Source organism: Rattus norvegicus, chromosome 3 (genome assembly GCF_036323735.1).
Source record: "Rattus norvegicus strain BN/NHsdMcwi chromosome 3, GRCr8, whole genome shotgun sequence".
NCBI lineage: Eukaryota > Metazoa > Chordata > Mammalia > Rodentia > Muridae > Rattus > Rattus norvegicus.
Window position 1 is genome coordinate 78,916,246 of NC_086021.1, and position 23,766 is coordinate 78,940,011.

General features: G+C 43.4%; 1 protein-coding gene and 1 long non-coding RNA gene across 7 annotated transcripts in view; one reads left to right on the forward strand and one right to left on the reverse strand.

Annotated features, from left to right (window-relative positions):
• Positions 1 to 19,119, forward strand: part of LOC134486115 (uncharacterized) — a 32,606-nt gene extending 13,487 nt beyond the window's left edge. The window contains exon 2 of the long non-coding RNA XR_010064831.1: positions 18,752 to 19,119. This is a non-coding gene — a long non-coding RNA (uncharacterized LOC134486115). The remainder of the gene's footprint in view (positions 1 to 18,751) is intronic.
• The window catches only part of Chn1 (chimerin 1), a 166,712-nt gene continuing 144,029 nt past the window's right edge, over positions 1,084 to 23,766 (reverse strand). For 4 of the 6 annotated variants that reach the window (XM_039105973.2, XM_006234386.5, XM_063284708.1 and 1 more), the window contains 5 exons: positions 14,809 to 14,982; positions 14,044 to 14,121; positions 7,266 to 7,403; positions 4,053 to 4,158; positions 1,798 to 2,835 (listed from right to left, as the gene is read on the reverse strand). In XM_039105973.2, coding sequence (XP_038961901.1) covers positions 2,664 to 2,835; positions 4,053 to 4,158; positions 7,266 to 7,403; positions 14,044 to 14,121; positions 14,809 to 14,982 — 668 coding nt within the window. In that variant the 3' untranslated portion in view covers positions 1,798 to 2,663. Of the gene's footprint in view, positions 2,836 to 4,052; positions 4,159 to 7,265; positions 7,404 to 14,043; positions 14,122 to 14,808; positions 14,983 to 23,766 lie in introns of all 6 variants that reach the window. The other 2 variants (NM_001399177.1, NM_032083.2) reach the window with 1 other exon arrangement.

The window sequence follows — 23,766 nt, forward strand, 5'->3', positions numbered from 1 at the left end:
ACAAAATAAATTAAACAATAATGAACCTAGGAGATCTCTAGTATTCACACCACTTCAATGGAAGTTTTTAGGGTGAAGGCCCAGAAATCTGCAGTTTTACAAGTTTCCTATAGCAACTCCCATGATGCACTTCTGCAGTCCCAGCTGCTCAGGAGGCCAAGGCAGGAAGATTGCCACAAGCTGGGACAAGGTTGGGCAACAGAGTCCCCACCTGTAAGGCAGTAGGTAGTTTTCAGCCCAGAGGAACATGTCAAACAACACCTAGGTGTAACTGGCAAATGCAACAATTGGGGAAATTCCAAATGAATGTTTTTTTCCGACAAATGAATTGCGAGGAGCTGTGGAGGACCTGTCTATACATTAAGCCATGATAATCACATGTAATATAGTGTGTGATTTTTAACTACAAAAGCCGGATCTCATAGCTTAGGAAGATAAAAAGGGTACTGTGAGGCCTGGCCTGTGACTCACACCTATAACCCCAAACTTAGAAGAAAGTTTGAGTCTTACCTGCTACACAGGAAGTCCCATGCCAGACTGGGTACAGAGAGCCTGTCTCAGAACCCAGATAGCCTGTTAGCTCTGTTAGATGCCTTGACAGTGTAACGTTTTCTTTCTTCTGTCCTTTCTCTCCCTCCTCCTTTAATAGCAGTAGTAACAACAACTGTAATAATAACAGGCCTTGATCTATAAGCTATGTGCTTACATGTGGATAAACTCCATGGCTATAAGTCGGCTTAACGTTTTTTTCCAGTGTCGCTGTTTAAATCCTCTGCACATATTAGGTGAGCATGCTTCTATTGAGCTGACTCCCGCCCTGTAATTTGTTTCTACTTTTGAAGATGATTTATTAAACCAAATCTCTGTACTTAATCAATCTGTGTGTTGTTTGATATATACTGGTTGCGAAGACAGCTAGATGAAGTATCCTGGAATATCAACACTTTCCTTCAGTGTTGGAAACAGTGAGGAAGCAAACGCACACTCGCCAGCTGCCCACCGTGGCCTAGAAAGTGGAGTTAGAAAACCTTGTATTCCCATCAGTTCCCACTGTTTTGAGGCAGACTTGAGAGCTCAGACACATACTTCTTCACCTTTTATTTTGAGTCACTTTTCTCAGTTTGCCTGAGTTGGTCTTGAACCCTTGGATTCAAGTGCACCTCTTTCCTTTAGTAGTTAGGACCACAGTACACCACTGTGCTCAGCCGTTCCACGGAGGATACAGGGTCTCGTGTATCCTGGGCTGGCCCTGAACTCGATCCTCCTGATCTGTCCTCCCAAGTGCTGGGAGTACAGCACTGTTATTACTGGAACCCAAAACCACACAGGTTCTGTTCACTGTTTAAAGCAGGATGGAGCTTCAGTTTAGGTGGATGCTCCTCTAACGGTCTGAGACGCATAACAAGATGGCTGATCAAACACAGATCTCAGGCTCCCCTCATCCAGTGCAGACCTGCTCTCTGCCCAACAAGCTGCCTTGTCACAGAGCACGTTATGACATCACACACAGGACCCTGGCTGTTCCAGACAAGCCGGGCAGGTGTTCAGAGCCCTTTTCCTTAGCCCTCCTTGGATGGAAAACTGACCCCAAAGTGGAGAAAATGTTACAGATTTCTCCCAGAATAATAGGAGAAAAAATAAACCCAATGAATGAATGTCGATTCTAGGCAGTTTAAGTTATTTTAGGAGATTACCACAGTATTTTAGTGACAGGCAGGGATAGGGAAGTAATCGATGTTAAATGAATGCCAAACATGATTTCCTATTCTTCCCACAGCAAGAAAAAAGCTATAAGTGTTTTTGATTTCTAAAGGCCAAATTTAATAAATTAATAACTGCATGCCAGGTAAAAATATAAATTTACAGTTGAAAACCAATAATTTAACAGGAAATGCTGTGTGGTGCATTTTTATTGGAAGCTTACTGAAGTAACATCTGAAAACACGTCTCGCTTCTGCTGAAGACAAAGCACTATGTCTGAGAGGAGGAAGCTGGGAAGGAACTGCTGTGGAGCTGGCGTATGGTACAGGGATGAGAGTGCAACAGCCAGGGTGCTGCTTATACGTGTGTGTCTGTGTGTGTGTGAGTGTGTTTGTGGTGTGTGTGTGCGTGTTTGTGGTGTGAGTGTGTTTGTGGTGTGTGTGTGCGTGTTTGTGGTGTGTGTGTGTTTGTGGTGTGTGTGTGGTGTGTATGTGTGTGTATGTGTATGTGCATGTGTGTGTGTGTGAGTACGTGTGCACGTGTGCGCATGTGCAAGCGTCAGAAACCAATGGTATGGACCCCAAAAGCAATGTCATGACAGTTTACTCTGGGAAGCATGCTGGGTGACAACCACAGACAACCCAGGACAGAGAGATGGTGCAGGAACAAGTCTGTGATTCTTCAATATGGGGTTTCCTCACCAAAAAGGGGTAATCATGCAGTAGCTTGAGTTTCTCTTAACATGATAAACACCCAGGATTACCAGGACCAGAAAGCGTGTGTTCACGGTTTTACAAGGACGGCTGAGCGGTGCTAGAGAAATGACAGGAAGTTCCTTCATTTTAATCTGGGTATTTGGCCAAACCTCTAACCAAGAAACAATTCAGCTAATGAAGCTAATTAAATTACTAGAAAACATTCCTTCATCTGTAAACCATTTCTTTTCTCCTCAAGTCAAAACTCTAAAATAAAATGTCTTCATTTTTGATAAGCAGCTCCACCACCAGTCTCTGATAGCGTATGTCGTTCAGGGCGGCCATGGGGTCTAGCTCTGGTGATCTCATGAGGGTTGGACCAAACACGATCCCAAGGTTCTCTGCACTCATCAGATTCTCCTTCTCGTGAAGGGTCACTCTGAAAAACACAAGCAAAACACAGGTGACTCAGTGGTCAGGATGCTCTTCACTAAGTCTGAGCACCCAAATGAACCAGAGCCACAGTCTAGGTCTATGCCCACTGGCCAGCTTTCCTAAATTATCAATTTCATGCTTCTTGGGGACTTCAAGGGATTCGACTTCTTTTGAAGTAAGTCATACTGGTAAATAATTATCCTGGTCCTGGTGATTGCTGGGCTCACGTCTGGACTGTGTGGGTTCAGATGTTTGTGGATTCTCCTGGCCAGACACATTTCCAAAAAGGAGGAGAGGGCTCTGTGGCTTCCTTAGTGAAGTGAGCTCTGAGTGTCCAGGAGCCCATCTGTGCAGGCAGGGAAGAGGGGTCATAGGGGTCAGGGTTTGTCTCTCATCCCTTACCCTACAGCAACAGCACAGACAGAGCTACTAGTTTATTATTGAATACTTAACTAACACCAAATGTGAAGCAAACTTTAATTTACAAGCGGCGTTAGTTGTGAACACACTCAAAGGAAGTTGGAACACGACGTCTGTAAGTGGGAAAGAGCTGGGCAGGGGGCTCACGCTCTTAACTCTACCGGCAGGCAGCCAGGGTGACAGGGCAAGACAGAGGAGAAGGAGTAGGTATTTGTGAGTGACTCTGGATGACATGTGCTTCTGGGCATAGAGAATTTTGTTTCTAACTGATGTTAGTGTGTGAAGCCCTAATCCACTGACATCACATAAGTGAGATTTCTGGTCATCATCAATCCCAGCTTCAGACTGACTGACCACATTCCTCTCTCCTCCATCACTGTTCATGCACTTTCCAAGTTGGCAAAAGTAGTTAAAACTGTAGGTAAAAAATCCGAACTGCACACGCCAAGCGTGAAGTGCTTACTGGAGCAGTAAGCACAGAAAAGTAGGTGGCCTCACAGGCTGACAGCGGCAGTCCTTTCTTTCCCTGTCCTCAGAATGGTCACCAGTGTCTGCAGAAACTAGCATCCTTACACGCAGATCCTAGAACTGCAGTGCACGGGTGTCAGGACGCCCAGCACGTGGAACTGTAGTGCACACTATTTTTAGCATCCTTTCCTGACTGGCACAATTTCTCAGAAGACAATGGTGCTATGCACCTACACATTCACTCATAGAACGTGACCTCTCTTTCACCTTTTGCTTAATTTTATTCTTGATATTTGGCTGCAGTACAGCAGTAAGATGTGAGCTGCAACTTGCCTCTTGAGGTGTGCCATGAGGTACCGGAGCGTCTCGCAGTGGGCGGGCGGCAGAGACCTCAGTGCTTCATGAAGGGTCTCCAGTTGCTCATCAGGGTCCACAATTTCTACAACATCAAGGAGAGATGCTCTAGCAGAAAACTGATCTGAATGGTCACGGATCATCTTCTGTGATGCTTTTACAAAGCTAGTGAAAATGATTTCTCACAGCCAAAAAAAAAAGAAGCTGCCCTAGTTCAGTGTGGGAACACAGTTCAATTTCCCTTGAAGGTCTAGAGGAAAGTGGACACACTAGATACCGGGATGCAGCTCTAACGGATCCAGACACAGGTGGAGACACGGACAGAACCTTACCCACTCCACTCCATGGAGTTCATCTGGGAGCAGCATACATAGTGCCCAGGATATTCAGAAATCCCTTTGTAGTATACAAGGGAGCCCGCTGCCCCTTGCAAAGTCTTACTAATAATTTTTAATGACTGTTTTTCTTCGGAGTATTATGGGCAGACCCCAGGCCTCATACATGCTTGGTCAGCACTCCACCACTGAGCAGTATGACAGCTCTTTGTTCTTCTAAATCAAGAAATGTATCATCTAACACTTGCTGGTTGTATTATCCTTGGTGTTACATAACAAAATGCAGTCTCTCTTCAAAGCATGAGCACTCTCCATTTCTCAGAATACGCTCTGAAGACCACACTGCACGCAACCCTAAGCAAGCATGCTGTGCCATGGTGGGATTTTGGGATAAGGGGGCTCTTCTGAAGGGACGATCCCTATATAGACATCTGAGAGCTGCACTGAGGGCCTACACACCAACCACTTACTGTAAGAGCTCTGCTCGATCTATCAATCACGGCTGTAACACAAGGAGTTGATGCTGTCGGAATTCTGTGCTCCTGAAGAGCACCACAGCACGCACACACTCTGGTTACAGCAGTGCCTTAAATGCTGGTCTCAGGCCAACCACAACAGGACCTCACACTGTTGAGTCCTAATCAACATGGCAGCCTTGAAATACTGGGAAGACTCCATCTGCCCTGTATCCAGTGCTTAAGACAGAAGACTGAAACTCTGGTTTCTAACAAAGAAACAGTGCAGCTCAATGACAATGTCTACTGGGTCTAGTAAAAGCCAGTGCAGAACAGAGGCTGAGGGAAAGCACGGCTGAACAGACCCGATGATTGCCAGAAGACATGTGGTCAGTGACCGAAGCCTGTTAGTTCAAACGAACCTCTGCCTATTCTACAGCTTTGCCTAAAGCTTCCTCAATTCCCTGATCATTTCTTTAAAATAAAAAAATATGGGTTTTTTTGTCTTTTGTCATCCAGATAATGCATGAACTCCAAACCTTGGGGACTTTAAAGGTTATATCTATTCATAACACAGCTATGTTCTCAGACACTGGAATGCAGTAATGTGATTTCTAGAAGGAAGAGAAGGAAATTCTGTTTACTATAGAAAGCTAACTCTTAGCATAGGGCCAATTAATTTGAAGCTCCATGTCTTTGGAAATTAAAGCAGGTTTTTCCTTTTAAAGTCTACAATTACTCCTGGCCAGGAGAAGCCCGAGACAGTTGTGGAGACAGTTGGAAGTTGTGGAGAGCACTGTGTGCTAACTCAGGAGAGTTATTTGCTCCTAGAGGGGCTGACTGCAAACACTGAGGCCAGCATCATAGGCTACAGTGCACAAGAATGAGGTAAGTGCTGGGAGACAGCCCAAACGATGCCATGTTGGATTTCAAATGGTGGTCAGGAAAAACCTCAGAGCAAGCGAAAGGCCCTGAGTAAAGCTTCCTCAGACACCTGAAGGAATGAGATGAGGGGAAGATGGTCGCCGCTGAGCTGGGTGCAGGTCCAGAGCAGAGCATGCCTGTGAGACTGAGGGAGAGGGGAGCAGATGTGGCCACAGAGCTCTTCTCATGTCAGCTGTGTCAAGTCTGAAGACTTAGGGTGAGAACAGTGCGGTTATAGACGGTATGTAATTGTATGTTCAGTTACACATGCTAGTGACTTCTGCATGTGTGAGTGCAGTGGCACATCTACGGAGGCCACTGCTGTCTATCCCATGGGTAATGGAGGTTGCCAGCCTTTTGCATTTTACTCCCTGAGTCCTCTCACTGGCCCTAATGCTCTGTTTCTATAGTTGTCTTCCCTTGACCTGCCATGTGGTACACAAAGGTCTACAGAAGGTCAAGATGATAGCAGAAAGACCATTCCAGTGCTGCAAAACCCAGGGATATAGCAGACATTTTGCAAATGGCAGCAGTGTGATTTTATTGTGAGTCTATTTTGAAGATAAAGTTCTTAAGATTTCCTGATGGGGACTGTATGCAAAAAGGGAGAATAAGGAATGATTAAAGTAGGGGTGCAGACAACAAGGAGTGGTGGAAGGAGGTCTGGGATAGCTCCGAGATTTTTGGATGTACAAACGAACACGCAGACCTGGGTGAACCTGTTGTTGCAGAAAAAGGAACCCCAAATTTCCAAGTGTTTCTACTTGGAAACATGCTGAAATGCACTGACTATGTGACACCAAACTGACCCGATTCTCCCCTGGATAGCAGCTCCCTTCTCTCCCAAGCACTCAAGTATTACCCATCAAACTTTCTAGAGACATATTGTTTAAAGATAGATGCAAAAAGACAGAAATAGACAATCTTTAAAAAAAATGATGCTAATACCCAGAAACTCTTAAGATTTCTCTTCTTGAAGGGTAAGATATGAATTACAGGTATCAGTTTTGAAACAAAATTTTGCAAATGAGCCATTTTCTTCTTAACTAGAATTTTAAAAAACCCCAAAGTCAAACAAACAAAACAAAAAACAAATACTTCTTTGGCTGAGAGGTAATGAGGCCTGAGTTCTGCTTCCCAGTTCTGAAAACAAAGCAGAACAAACTTGTTGATGATGTGAAGCGGTGTCCCTGAAGCACAACAATGGGCTGGTGCTCATCTGTGAACTCCGAAGGCCCTTGCTTGGGCCTTTGACTTATCTTACTAAAGGTTGGTTCAGGCCAAGCAGCACTGGTACGGGAGGATCATTTTGGAAAAGCAGCACAGTACAAAAAGTTCTGAAGGTAGAAGGCAGAGACAGTCTGGGGTGTAGCGCATAAGTGCTTGGGGCACAGGGATGGACCATGGAGAGAGCTGCAGGAAGCACTGAGAAGAGGCGGCTTGCTGGGGGTGTTGGGCTCCCGCGTCCGCGTACTTACTGGCAGACTCTATGAACTTGGGGTAGGCATCGTAGGTGATGAGAGGAATTGGCAGATCCCTGAAGTACAGTTTAAGCGCTCCAGTGATAATGTTGATGTCCTCATACATGTTCACAGAAATATCCGCCTTTTCACCGTCTTTTAAAAGAAACAAAAGTAAACACTGGATTCACAGCCTATATCATTTTAATATGATTTGTACATGATTACATTTTAAAGATAGGCAACACTTCAGTTTTTTAATTAATTAAAATGTATTTTGTTCTAACTGTACAAAAGTTTGTGGAGTTTGGGACTGGACAAGTGTATGCTTGAGTGGACCTGAAACCCTAGCTGTGATGTTTTTGTGAGTTAAGTGATTTTTATTCAAGAAACAAAAATTAAACAAGCAAACAAAACCCCAAAATGAAAATCATATTTTCATTATTAACAACCAACTCTTCAGTGTCTAAGATCAAATTCAGCATGAAGCATGACACACACAAGCGACCCCTGCTGTGAAGCTTTTCAGACTTCTCTCTTCAAGCTACTTGTTCTCCTTGCTCAGCTCTGCGTGTGTATGCGTGTGCACTGGTTGGAAGCAGCTTCACGGTTCATAATTACCTGAGAACCCCGGGGATAAGGAAGTATTGCTTTCCTACTGTTTTACAGAAGCATGATTTGCAAGAGAGAGCACAGGCCTGGCCTGCCAGCCCAGTGTGATCCCTGAGACCACTTGGTGGAAGGTGGGAGCCCACTCTTTAAAGCTGTCCTCTGACCTCCACATGCACCAACCCAATTAATAAATGTAAGACAGCGCTGACGATGATGAACGCCCCGTCTCATTCACACTGGGCTTCATAGAGGTAACGTCTGGATCTTGCCTGACCAGGCCCTCTGGGTAAGGAGGTAGTGGGAAGTAAGATACAGAGCAGAATGCCCACACACCAGAGAGCCTGCATGTTCAAGTGAGAAGAGAGGCCAGAGCAGAGCAGAGGCCAGGGAGAGCTGTGGGCACTCACATTCGGAAGCAAGGCCGTCTTCACAGGGCCCAGCACTACCTGTTTTAGATTTGTTATAAAACCTGAATCTGATCTACCCAGGACTTAATCAGTATCATTTCCTTGCTAGATATGTGTGTATCTGCACATCCATGTGTGTGCACAGGTGAATGGACTTTAGGAATGAAAAAGGAACAGATTGTTAAGCTGTAAAAGACGACACACACACACACACACACACACACACACACACACACACACACACACACAAACCATCAATGCACAGTGACAGAAGCCAGTCTAAAATGTCTTTGTGACATATGATTCCGATTGGAAAAGGTGAAAAGATTCATGGTTGCTGAGTATTGGGGGAGGAAGGGACAAACAGGTAGAGTATGAGGATTCTTATGTTTGTGAGACTATTCTGTATGATACTGTGATGCTGACAGAAGATAGTCCAGTGTAAACCGAGTTTTAGTTAATAATGTATCAATATTACATTATCAGTGATAACAAAAAATTGATACTAATTAAGATGCTAAAACAGGCAGAATGGGGCATGCCTGGACTGAAGTGTGCCCAAGGTAGGTACAGGAAGGTCAAGAGTTCTAGACCAGTCTGGGCTAACATAATGAAACCATCTCAAAATCAAGCTAACAACAGGGAACTTAGGAGTGGACACCGGAGGGAGGGACTGCACAGGAAATCACAGTACTCTCAGCTCGACTGGTCTGATGAAGCTCTAAAACTGCTCCATAAAAGCCCTTTAAAAAATCCAGCCTCTCTGAAAATGCAGAGTACTTCAGCCTTTCTAAGCTCCTGGTAGACTGTGAGTCTGCTTCTAAGTGCCTCTTTCAGCCGGGGAAAGCCATGTCAGTACAGGACAAGGCAGTATCAAGCGCTTTTCTGGAAACAAAAGGCAGTGTTCCCTGAGGAGACACTAGAAAGTACATATAGGTGCCTTGGCCTAAGGACCCTGAGGAGGGGACCAAAGGCAGGTATTGTCGCAACTTTAGTCCAAGAAGAAACAGTGAGGGTGCTTTTTGTTTTCCTTCCCCCTTTCTCCAACAGGGTTCCTGTTCCAAAATCTATAAATCATGTTCTATGAAGAATCCAGATTTCAAGTATCCCTCCTGTTCCCAGGATATATAACCCCTCTGTCCCCAGGGTCTATTAACCCCTCTGCCCCCAGGGTGTATAAATAGTCCACTTCCCAGCACACACAGGCTAGCTACTTCACCAGTTTTTAGCCTGGGAAATAAAGTCACCGTTCTTAGAGTTCCACTGTATGTGGGGCAGGTAGGGTCCAGCCTGGGCACATCTTAGCATTCTGACAGCTCAGTGGCAGCACCAGCAGCGTCCACTCTCTCTAGGCTGCAGTGCTCGCTGTTAGGGTTTTGCTACTCACCCTTGTACAGCTCCTCTGTGCTGACCCATCCTCAGGTTAGCACAAGTGTGCACACTTCTCCTGGGAAACGTCTACTAAAGGCAGTGTCTGTCACTTGCTCTACCAGGCTGTATTATTTTTCTTCTTACTAATACTTTCCTTCATGGAACTTTTGAAAATGAAACCAGTAACCACTGTGAGCTTACTGTAAGTCCTACACAGATGTAAGGAGCAAGCACACAGGTTAACTACCAAATTACAATAAAGGACTCAGTGCCTGACAATATGGCCGTAGCTTAAATTGTCAGTGACTAAATCAGCACAAAAAAGATTTTAGAAAGCGGAGCCTACTCTTGGGTTTACTATAGACATCATTATTAAGATAGTTTTTAAAACCTGCTTTAAAATTTTATTGATAGAATTTTCATATAACAAAATCATTTAAAGTATACAATTCAATGTTTTTCATGTACTTACAAAGATGTATGAATACTACATAGTTTGATTTTAGAACTTTCTTATGTTCCCCAAAGTCCCTGAACCTGTTAGCACCACTCCCTGACTCTGACCTTCGCAAAGGATGATAAACATCCCTTCCATCAATCTGTATGGCTTGTCTATGTTACATGTATGTATCATGCAACATGTGCTCCTTCACCTAGCTTAGCTTAATAACATAGGTTGGTATTCCGTTCCTTTTTTGTACTGCTAAATATATCTGTTGTATTAAGGCATGAATTCAAAAATTTCTATTTATTTCTGTGTATGTATGTATGTATGTATGTATGTATGTATGTATGTATGTGGACACACGTGTCATGGAGTGTGTGTGGAAGTCAGAGGACAACATGTTGGAGTTGTTTCCTCTCAGTCAAGGTGTCAGGACTGTCTAGTTAGGGTCTCCATTGCTGTGATAGAACACCATGACTAACAGCACCCACCTTGAGAACAGAGGGCTATTTGGCCTCCAGATTACAGTGTATCATTAGGGGAAGCTAAGACAGAGGAGCTCAGGGCAGGAACCTGGCGGCAGGACCTGAAGCAGAGTCTGGAGGAGTGCTGCTTGCTGACTTGCTCCCCACAGCTTGCTCTGCTTACTCTCTAACACACCCCAGATTACTAGACCAGGCATGGCATTCTCCCACCTTGGGTGGGACCTACCCGTTAGTTCATCAAGAAGAAGCACTACAGACTTGCCTAGAGGCAATCTGATGGAGGCTATTTTTCAGTTGAGGTTCATATTACCAGACCACTCTAACTTGTTAAAACCAAGTCAGACATAATAGCAAGTACTTTTACCCACTAAGCTATTCCTCTCTCTCTCTTTCTTCTTTCCTTTCTTTCTCTTTGTTTTTAAAGATTTATTTATTTATTTTATGTACATGAGTACACTGTAGCTGTCTTCAGACATCATGTAGTTGCTGGGTATTGAACTTGGGACCTTTGGAAAAGCAGTCAGTGTTCTTAACCACTGAGCCATCTCTTCAGCCTCAAGCCATCTCTTTATAACAAATAACTCTGAATTTATATATGCATGTTTACATGTATGTATGTATATTTTTTGAGATAGTGTCTCACTCTATAACCCTAGCTGTCCTAGAACTATGTAGACCAGGTTATCTTGGAATTCACAGATCCACCTGCCTCTGCCTCCTGATTATTGAGATTAAAGATAAGGGCTGTCATGCTTGGCTCTAAATCTGAATTTTAATAAGAACACACACACCCACATACACACCCCTCCACACACATACAGACACACACACCCACACACACAGACACACACAGAGACACACATACATACATACAGAGACACAGACACACACAGACACACACAGACACACACAGACACACACACACACACTTGCCTTTCATTTGTTTCACTTTAAATTGTTTTCTGTTAAAAACAATATAAACAATCTAAAATGTGAGATCCAGGTCCTGGCTTTATATGCAGAGCCATAGCTCACCAGCAGAGTCTGTAACACCTTCTGACTTTCTCTCCTTTTCAGCCCTGCCTCACTGACCACATGTCCCTGGCTCTTGTGATGAGGCTCCACCCACAACCTGTCAGTGTAACCCCTAAATACCATTTGTGGTCACCTGAAGAAGAATGCAGCCATGCTGTAATGGGGCCTGCTGACCTCCTAGAGTAGACAGTGCTCCTGCTGCTGACTGCCTCCTAGGTGAGCAGAGACTCCCCAAACCTGCCTTTACCTTGATTCTGGGACTATAGGTTTGTGGCAGCATTCTCTGGACCCCATCTGACTCTTTCCTCAGTCTCCTTGTTTGAAAGCTAAGCTTCCAGGAACTGATCACTCCTGGTTACCTAGCATTACTTCCTTGGCAGTCTATAGGGTACCCTGCCTTGAACACTCAGAGATTTGGGCAGCATTGTATGCAGGGCTGATTTAAATAATTTGCACCATGGATTCTCGTGTTAAAACTCTATATAATTCCTACAAATGGTTGCAGGACGTGTCTGGAAGGTTCAGCGTGGCCTCCAAAGGCCTACCATGTAGAGCCAAAGAAACCACTGGGAATCTTAAAATCTGGTAAAATCTGTTAGCAGTGTTACAAAGCAGATGTCTCAGTGTTTAATGACAGTGTGCCGCATTCAGCTGCTTTCTGTGGCTGACATGATTTTTCAGTGTCTTTTTCAGTGTTTACTTATTTCTGGGAATCATGATTGCAGCCTGGGAATGGACATGCTCAGTTGCTGCCTTCCAGATAAAGAGAATTCTTCTAACCATTCCTTTGGATTCAGGATGTTCCTTGACGTGTATTTGTATACAACACATAATTGCTTTACCATCTTTGTTTGCATAAAACATTTAGGACGGCCTACATTCTCCTTTGCAGGTTGGTAATATTTAATTTATTTTTGTCTTCTGCCTTTGTGGCTTATGAGAAGATTGCTAACAGAGAGTATGACAGAACTAGAAATGCATACATTTTCAGGCTAGGAATGGACCTTTTGGTAGAACACTAGGTTAGCATGTGAGGCCTGTGTTTAATCCACAGCATCTTCTACCCCAACACACACACACACACACACACACACACACACACACACACACACACTCTCTCTCTCTCTCTCTCACACACACACACACTCACACACTCACTCACACTCTCACACACATATACACACACTTACACACACACTCACTCACATACACACTCACACTCTCACACAACACATATACACACTCACACACACACAAACACACACTCACACACACTCACACACACTCACACACACACTCACACACACACACACTCGCACACACACACTACACCGTAAAGCAAAAGAGGCATTTAAGATTACTGACTTAGCCAGGCAGTAGTGGCACATGCCTTTCATCCCAGCTCTTGTGAGGAAGAAGCAGGAAGATTACGCACGTTGTGGCCAGTCTGGTTTACACAGTGAATTCCAGGACAGCCGGGGCAACACAGAGAAATCCTACCTTAGGGGGGAAATCACCAGCTTTGTGTTTAAGGGAATAGGTTTTCTTTGGTGCTACTTAATTGTGATACAAAGGAAATACAAATGAGGCGGTCATGCAACAAACCAACCTTACTCCCGCCACCCTCCCACAAGTTCCCTAAGTATCCTAGGCTATCCTAGAACTCACTCTGTAGACCAGACTGGCCTTGAAGTCAGACGTTCATTTGCCTTTACCTTCCCAGTGCTGAGTATAACGGGGTGTGCACCACCACACCCCGCATAAATCAAACCTTAAATGTTATTCTTAAAGTGCCATTAAGGCGGGACTGCACATACCTAAAATACTGGGAAGCAGAGGCAGGAGAATGTCAAGTTTGAGGCCACTCAGGGCTATAAACAAGAATGGGTCCTCCTCCTGCAAGCTGTAAAGCAAGCTTTCCAGTGGGCAACTCTGCAGCTTCGGCTGCTCTGAGCCTTCTGGTTCCCGTACATGAGCTAGAACACGAGTCAGTCTCAGAACCTCAGGGGAGGGCTGAGCGGGCTAACACAGGCTGGGACATGAGAAATGATTACGGTGTCCGACATTTTTTATGTCGGTTTTGGCAACTTAATTGATCCCTGCTTTTGATGAATCTGGACCAACCTTAGACACTCAGATGCTGTGATACCCATAAGCTTGTGTTTCTTTCTCACCAGGACATCTGAACCTTAAGGCAGCGGGTGCAAAGACAAGACGCTCTAGGTTGAATTTTGTTGTTTTGTGTTGGCTTAGTTTTCAGACAGGCTGGCCTCACATTCACTATGGGCCAACCGTGGCCCCCGAACACCTGATCTTGTTCCCACTTCTCAAGTGTTAGGGTTGTAGGGGTGCACACCATGCTTTCACAGCTTTTAGTAGAAGGTACTCATGAGTCATGGAAGAGTACTGTCACCTACGTAAGGGCTGTGCTGGAAACATACCTCTATCAAAAGCCATCTTGACGTCTTCAATTAGGTCACTAAATCCCGACACTCGGTAGAGTCCTTCAGAATTCAGACCTGAGGAGAAAGGACTGAAGCATGGGGCTGACTGTCTGTTAACTCACACCTTCTTTCACATTTCAACTTTTCTCATACTTCAAGCTGGGCAAATATGTGTTAGAAAAAAATAACTCACTCACACACGCTACAAGTCGTCTTCCACATCCTCCAAAAGTGAGTCTGTCCCATTGTTTCTACTTCTGACCTACTGTCACCTGGATATTTATAATTTGGCCATCATGTTGCCTAATTAGACCAAATAACATTAAATCTTAAGGGAAATCATTTGTCACCCAATTCCATCATAAAGCCTTTTACATAACAGAAAGCTGCATCAGCAGGCCTGTGGCTGTTTTCCCAAGTGGGTAAGAATAATTAGGGTGCAGCTCAGATTTCTGCTCTTGACGTTTTAATAGGGCATTTCTGCCTTGCTTCCTGGCGTGAGAAGAACTTAAAACCCGAAAGATGAATCCATCTCTGCACAGAGATCTCTGCAGACCGCAGACATCATCCATTAATGTCTCCTAAATACTACTTTCCATAACCGGTTAAATGTTCCTTGAAATCAAGCTACTTGCTCATTAATACACTGTGAGAGCACATTTCCTGACACTGTTCCACATCACTGAAGACAACACCACCACTGAAGATGCGCCTAGAGTGGCTCGAGTGAAGGCGTTGGCAGCCTGCACAGAAACGCCTCACCTCTGGACTCGATCTCCCTGATGCACATGTCTACCACCATGGGCCTCTTGGTGATGTGAGCTTTCACGAGTGTTGTCAGGTCACAGCTATACACCTTCTTCACGTGCTTCAGGTCTGGCTTACAGTCATTGGGGACCATCTTGGAACACTGCTTATGAACATTCAACCCACAATCTGTGAAAAGAATGAAGGAAAAAGTCATGATTATTTTTAGCCTGGGCATTCTGGAATGTTTCTTTTAGCAGAAGTGCAGTTTCCTCCAAGGAGAGGAGCAGCAGCCTCTCTTCTCTTGGAAAAATCCGATTAGAACTTTTCTTTCCTTTTGAGATAGGGTCTCACTATGTAGCCCTGGCTGACCTGGAAACTCTCTACACAGACCAGGTTAGCCTCTAGGTATCTGCTAGTCTCTGCCTCCTGAATGCCAGGATCAAAGGCACATGCCATCACACCTAAGAAGGCCAGGGTTCTGGCTAATGCTTCATTATTTAAGTTCCTAAATGAACCCAGAAGAAGCAAAATCAAAATCAAATGATGGATCCCCACATGAAAACCATTAGGTGTTAAATAATTATACATAATAGAATGTCACATCACCAATGTTAAGATTTGAATGTTTTCTTTATAATTCTTATACACACTGAGAGGTGTGGGGTCCCTTTTCATCAACAGGTCAGTGTTGCTATGACGTGACATGGGAGAGGGTTTTCTCTTCTGCCTTCTCTTGGCATTCCACCAAGAAAGCCCCTTCCAGATACTGGTGCCCTGAACTTTCTTTCTTTCTTTCTTTTTTTTTTTTTTGGCTCTTTTTTTTTTCGGAGCTGGGGACTGAACCCAGGGCCTTGCGCTTCCTAGGCAAGCGCTCTACCACTGAGCTAAATCCCCAACCCCTGCCCTGAACTTTCTGACTCAGAACTATGGTATCTAACTCTTCTCTTTGTTACTTACCTAGTGGAAGGCTCTTTGATATAGTGCACAAAATAGATCAGTAAGGTAGCTCAAAATAATTTACATCTATTGTAAGTTGTAATTATATTTCAAGTCACTTGATATAAAGTGGAAATGGACAACCAAAATAAAAGTATCCAAGAGCCTCTTAAATCTGTTCCAGCTAGGTGTCATGGTGCATGCTTTTAATCCCCGCACTTGGGAGACAGAGGTAGGCAGATCTGAGCTGGGGGCCAGCCTGGTCAACAGAGAGAGTTCTAGGACAGTCAGGGCTTCACAGAGAAACCTTGACTCAAAACAAACAAACAAACAAACAAACAAAACAACCTAAACCAAACAAAAACAAACAAACAAACCAACCCCAGTCAATTCTGTTCCTATTTGTATCTATTCACAACCCCTTTCATATGTGGGGAGCGTTTAGTTTCTTGAGCGGTCTAAATAGTCTATGATGGCGCAAGCTAACATTTATGGGGGACTTAGGACTATTGCCACACACCATTCCAAGTGCCTTGTGTTTATTATTTCCTCTAAAGTCACAAAGCTCTGTCCAACAGTGACTGTTTCTTCTGTTTTCTGTTGATACCTGAACAAGCCCCGTTAAGGACTTTAGCAAACATGGTAAGCTAGAACTCCAGCCTTTGGGGAGTCTGCAACCCCGAGGTCTCCATGTTGGACTGTCTCCACTGAAGTTACTCCTCTGGTCTTGCAGGGCTATAACATCTCAGGCACTAGAACCCAAGCACTTCCTGGTTAATATCTGAGATACCCTTTCAACCACATGAGTACCACAGAGTTTTATAATGGATGAGAAAGAACAAACATGTTCTGCTAAATTAGACTCAAGTGATAGACTATACTGAAAAATAATTCAACTAAAACGAATGCCATCTTTATGTTTTAAAAATATAACCTTTCTAATTTTTAGGTTAAAACTCTTATCAGAATCTGTTACAAAACCAGTTTAACTGAAGTAGATGTAGCTCAGGTCCGGAATCCCAGACTGCGTCGGCAGCTGCCCTGGCTCTTGGGCAGTTTCATCTTGCTGACGTCACAGCATGGAGAGGGTGCTGTTCTAGAAGCTACTGAGCTGAAGCATCAGGTGCTGGTGATGCTGCTGACGCCATCACTAGAACTTTTGATAAAATGTGTCCTGCAAACTAGTAATGAGTGTCACAGCACACGTAAGTGCCAGCACACAAACAGATCTGTTTTGTCTTTCAATGGACAGACACTGGCAACTTCAAAAAGCAGCCGGCTGGGGAGCCTAAGAGGAACTGCATGTGGACGCAGAGCCAGGGTGTGTTGAGGGAGCTGGGTCTTTGTACAGGTGAGCCTAAGTGAACATCCCAGGGAGGGCAAAACCACGGAGTCATGTCTAAACACTGTCCTGACCAAGGACAGAATGCTTCCTGATCAAAGTCCTCAATCTACCACCTGGAGAAAGGAGGCGGCACTGCTCCATATCAAGGCCCAAATGATTGTGTGGCTAAAAGCAAAGACCCTCTTGGCATCTTAATATGTGAGATTTCGAATTTGACAATAAAGCAAACCAGTAGCCAAATATACATCGAAAAGACTGCTTTCCTCCACACACTCAAGAGTTGTGAAGGACTCGGTGCTCGCTCTAGAATCAATGGGCTATGTGACCTGGAGTGAGGCATTGCACTTTTTATGTTTAGTGCTTCTTGTAGTGTTGGGCAAGCCTTGTCATCACCAGCTCAGTCAGAGGCTAAGTGGAACTCAAGGTCCTAAGACGGGTCTGAGTAACTGGGGTAGGAGACTTTATGTCTACACTGGTCGTCACACACTTCATTTACAGAAAAGCACCTTCAAGTATTTAACGTGTAACTTCTCTCTGTCCTCACCATAGCTGGTGAGTTCTCAATACATTGGGCTTTCGGATATTTTGCCCACGTCTCACTCTACCCTCTGAGACAGCAGATAACTCTCGCAGTCCTGCAGCTGAGGACTGTCCTCTTCTCTTACGGTTAATGCTGTTGGGCTCCCCCAACCTTTTGCACATGTTAGGCAGGGGCTCTCACTACTTAAGCTCCAGCTCTTTCAGTTGATTTTAAATGTTTTGTTTTCCTCCTATGTGCTTGAACTGTGCAACTTCTGGGCTCGTCTTCAGCCTCCCTGAGTCCTCTGTCACCTTTGTTCTGGTCAGCCCATCACCAGGTGTCCTCTCAGGTATCAGTTTCCAGTTGCCAAGACTGCCTTCAGTTCTTTGTACAGCAGTATTTCTTTCTGACATTTCCCATGTTTTCAAGAATCTTTGTTGGAATGTTTTATGACAGATACTCTTCTTGTCTGATATATACAACATCTCTAGTTTTGAGTTTAGGCTTCCCTGGTTCCTGGTGGGATAAGTGATTCTGAACTGTATCTTGGCTACTGTGAATGTTCTAACTACAGCATCCATTTCAATATTCCATTTCAGCAGGTTCCACTTTAAAATTACAATGCTAAGCCTGGAAGCTTTGTTATTTTAACAATAAACTTAAAATGTTCACCAATTTGTGTGTGTGTGTGTGTGTGTGTGTGTGTGTGTGTGTGTGTGTGTGTCTGTCTGTTTACCACATGCATGCAGGCAGAGGTCAAAAGAAGGTTCTGGATCCCATGGATCTGGAGTTACAGGCTACTATGAGCCACCCCAGGTGGGTGCTGGGATCTGAACTCCTGTTCTCTGAAAGAGCAAAAAGTCACTGAACTGAGCCACCTCTCCAGACCCAGCGTTTTCTAGATCTCTCTTTCTAGTTTTCTCTTGGTTAATGCAAATGTCTCTTCATGACTGATGTGTGAGTGTGTGTGTGTGTGTGTGTGTGTGTGTGTGTGTGTGTGTGAGAGAGAGAGAGAGTGAGATGGTGGAGTTATACTTACTGATGAATTAAAGTAAATAGAAGCCAGCTGGAAAACTCTTTTAAAGTGTATTGAGTCTCTGACATGTGGCACTAGCACTAGTGACTGTGCCTTGCTCTTCATGTGTGTAACACAGGTCACGTGGATTTTGGAAGAGCAGCTTGGAACAAGCCATCGCTGCAGATGAAGAAAATGGGCCCCTAGTGTGCTCAGGCTTCTGACCTTGAAGAGCAGAGCCGTGAGTGGACTGCAGACTGACCAGCACGTGTTCTACTCATCCATCCTCCTTCCTGCCCACAACACACTCTATACGCTGAGTCCTTTCTCAGCACTGAATAGGAACTGTATACTTCCAATCTTTTGTTCAATAATGTATATTGTACCAGTATATATTTTTTTTAGTTTAAAAAATGTTGCTATAGTTCACCTGTACCAGACTTGCAATTATCTGTGCCTGATCCTGAAGGGCTTTTAAAAGCAGTGATAAAACCTAGCTAGACATTATCTTCTTGTCTCTTCATATTCTTCCCCACATATAACTTCAAAATGAAAACCCAACCATAAAGCCTGACGTATCCACATATCAAAACATATACATGACACTGACAGTCTTATATTATTATCCTTTCAAAGGTTGGTGCCATCTCCTATTTTAAATAGTCAGCTACTAAATGTACTTGTGATTCAGTCAAAACTGCATCAAGCAATAACTGAACTGTTCACGAAACAAATATCCTTAACCCATTTAACAATATAAAAGTATGGGATTAATTTCAGAGACTACATTTTGAACAGGATCCAAGAAGAACTCCTTTGGAAGACCACAAGGCAAAGGCAATAGGATTAAAATACAGCATCAGAGACTGGAGAGATGGCTCAGTGGTTAAGGGCAGTGGTGGCTTTTCCCGAGGACTGATTCCTGTGGCCCACATGGTGACTTACCACCATTTGAAACTCCAGACCTGGAGAATCTGACCCTCTTTTGGTCTCCTCAGCACCAGGCATGGGAGCAGTACACAGATGTGCACGGAGGTAAAACACCATACACATAAAAAATCTAGCATCGCTTTACACTCTTGAGTTTACAGCACAATGCAGCAGCCCCAAGCATGCTCTGCCAACCACACACTGAGAACACACCAGCATTAAACAGCAAACCAAATTTCAGTCTGTCATTAAGACTACTTTGAATTTATTTATGTATACATTTATTTATGCCATATGCAGTGTTGTTTTTTCAGAAGTTGTTGAACTATAAATGTGAGAAGTTCATAGATACCATTTGTTATATCTCTTGGTTTTGTAGGCTAATTTTACGTTATTATTAAACTACATTTCACCCTCCAATGTCTCAAGATAAGAAATATACAAAAAGACAGAAAAAGAGAATTACAGAACCCATATTACACCTTATTCTGCATTTTCCTAATGAGACAGTTATGTTACATAGACTAGCGACCTCAGGTATCTGACTGTGTGTACTGAGCTCTCTGTGCATACGCACGCTGCACTGCTGGAAAGCACAGGGACCCATGCTCTGAGGTAAATAACCAACATTCATTTATACTCTGAGGACAGATTAAAGGTAAGAGAACTATGGTAATGTACACTTTGGAAGAACATTATCCATTGCTTTATAAATATTCATCTATGAAGTGTTTCTTCTCTCTGTGGCCCTAAAGACTGAACAGGGCTGCTGACTAGGGTTCTCTGCAAGAGCAGCACGTGCTCCTCAGCGCTGAGCCATCTGCTCCCTCTACCCAGTGAACCTCTCACATTCTAGTAGATACCACAAGCCATTATTTCATAAGGAAATGAAAAGAAATGACTTTTACCTTGGAACATTTATGAAAATATTACTTTTAGCCAAAAGAGGCTACATAAAACTTTTAAAAGGGATTGTTCGGATTCTCACTGATTTACAAGGAAAATCACCACTGTTAGGTACTAATAAAAATAGACGTTATTCTTTTTCTCTTCCAATTAAAAGTTGAATATTAATATACTTAAAATAGCTTACGTTAGGAGACAGTCTTCTACGTCCTATTAGAGGGCAGCAATGGTAACAGTAATAACAATAATAGGGATGACAGCACAGCCTAGCACAGCCCGTTTGTGCTCTCTCCAGTCTTCTGTCTTTGAATTCTGTTTTAGATAAAGTAGGCACCTCAAAAGCTAGATGAGTCCAGGGGCACATTTAAAAACTCCACTGTCAGTATAAATGTAACTGGGTATCTAGACAGAACTAGTATGAATCTAAGCTGTCTTTTATTTTATTTTGTAAAGACAGGTCACACTATGTAGCCCTGGCTGACCTGGAACTCACTGTGTAGACCAGGTTAGTCTTAAACTCAGTCCATCTCTACCTCCTGAGCACTGGGAGGCTACAGCTACTAAAGTAGACCCTATTTACTTAAAAAGAAATTGGAAAAAAAAAGATTTTTTTCTGAAGATCATCATGGTAGGTTTGTGGTTTGCTTGCTTTTGAGACAGGGTCTCCTGTAGCCTAGGCCTGACTTGAACTCGCGATGTAGCTGAGACGGACCCGAACTTCTAATCCTGCTTCCTCCTAAGCGCTGGAACACCTACAACCCTGCACACGCTATACCTAGCTGTTAAACAAAGTGTGCTGGGGAACGAACCATTTGTAGTTACTGAGGCTACCACGTCCCATGCCAACCCCTCAATGAAAAACAAAGGTTGACATGTGCTTACATTATATAGCATATTTACAGACAGAATGAAAAACCTCCAGGTTTTTCTTCCAGTTTTTGCCCTTTGCCCCTGGTAAGAGATGGCGTCCATAAAGGTGGGTGCTGAAGGGTAGAGTTAGATCGTTCTATTTCTTTCTTTCTTTTTTTTTTTTAAGATTTATTTATTTATTATATATAAGTACACTGTAGCTGTCTTCTGATACACCAGAGCTGTCTTCTGATACACCAGAAGAGGGCATCGGATCTCTTTACAGATGGTTGTGAGCCACCATGTGGTTGCTGGGAATTGAACTCATGACCTCTGGAAGAGCAGTGGGGTGCTCTTAACCACTGAGCCATCTCTCCAGCCCGATCGTTCTATTTCTACTTGTTTATTATGTTGTCACTAAAACAGCTGTACCAAGACAATTTTTCCAAACAAGATTTGGGGCTACAGAATATTTCCACATATTCATATGCAGAGGGTCTGTGTTTTTGCTGGTGGCTCTCAGGATTCTCATGTACATGGTCTTCACTCTTTCAAAACATAAATGGTCCACAACACTGTTTCAGAGAAAACCTTTCATTAGTGACTGCCAAATGCTAAGAAACTCTCTTGGTGTCAGTGGGTCAAGGATATCTTTCAAAAGACAAATGAAGCTGACTGAGAGTGTCGCTCTTTGAGCAGGTGACCCTGCTGTGGAGGGCTATGCCACCTGCCTCTGAGCAGTGTAGATCAGTGGTTCTCAATACTTTCGAAGGGGTGGCATATTAAATATCCTGCATATCAGATATTTACATTATGAGTAGTAACAGTAACAAAATTACAGTTATGAAGTAGCAGTCAAAATAACTTTATGGTTGGGGGTCACCACGACATGAAGAACTGCATTAAAGGGTTGAAGGATTAGGAGGGTTGAGAGCAACTGGTGAGATGCTCCGGGCAGGAACCCACTGCACACACGAGTCCCCTGTGTCATTTTATCCTTCTCCCCCAGCAGGGAGCATCCTGACATCCTGTCTAGAAACTGATGTTCAGAGAGAGAATAGTTGGAAAGAGAAGACTTGGCCTGTTCACATACTGTGTTCTGCTACTCAAAGAAAATGCAAATTAGTAACACAAAAATGTCTGTACATGATGTAAACAAAAATATTCAGTTTGATAATAGGGTAAGAGAACAGAGTGTAATACAGTGTTAAGTCTGATCATTATCATTTTGAAATACTTTACTCTTAGTATACTTCAGAAAAAAAAGACAAAGAATCTTTCGCATCTCAGGCTGACCGTGCACTCACAAACGGGCTAAGCACAATGTGACCTTCCTAGCCTTCTGCGTCACCTCCGCGTGCTGGGACTGCATGTGTATGGCACCAGGCCTACTTTTGTGAGGTCCTAGGGTTTGACCAGGGCTTTCAGCATGTTAAAGCAAGTACTCTACCACCTGACTCACATCCCAGCCCTGTTAGTATATACTGAGTAAAAGCTTTATGCTAAAAGACATGAAAGATACTTTAGCTTTAAAACTTAAACAACACAACTTTAATGATAAACATATTTACTATTAGCAAATACTACATATTTAAATTTTAAATAATAATTTTTAAGGCCACGCTAATGGTAGTCTGGGTAGTATTGAGAATAGTGGTTTTACACCAATAAATTTCACATGACATTCATTATTATTTCATTTCACAAAATATAACAAATTCCTGCAGTGTGCATGTGGACACATACGCACTGGTGGGAGAGAGAAAATTACATTTATTCAGGGATATTAAGATTCTAATTTGGGGAAACAAATTTAAATTGTCTTTAAAATGTGCTTTCATATGTTAAGAATTATTTTCCTCTTTTGGTTTTTCAAGCCTGGGTTTCCTGGAACTCACTCTGTAGACCAGGCTGACCTCAAACTCAGAGATCCACCTGCCTCTTGAGTACTGAGATTAAAGGCACGAGCCAGTATGCTCAGCTCAAGAATTTCTCTATTGCTATATTCTTTTCTTTTCTTTTCTTTTTTTTTTTAAGGTTTACTTATTTATTTTATGTACAGCTTTCTGCCTGCATATGTGACTGCAGGCCAGAAGAGGGCATCGGATCCCATTACAGATGGTTGTGAGCCACCATGTGGTTGCTGGGAATTGAACTCATGACCTATGGAAGAGTAGTCAGTGCTCTTAACCTCTGAGCCATCTCCAGCCCTCTATTGCTATTTTCAAAAATAATTTATTTTTAATTAATGTACACTGATATTTTGCTTGCATGTTTGTGAGGGTGTTGGACCCCCTGGAACTAGAGGTACAGACAGCAATGAGCTGCCATGTGGGTGCTGGGAGTTGAACCCAGGTCCTCTGGAAGAACAGCCATTGCTCCTAACCACTGAGCAGTTTCTTTCTTTAAAATTTAAATGTAGATTTATTTCTTTTGTACGTGTGAGTGTTCTGCCTACGTGCACCACAA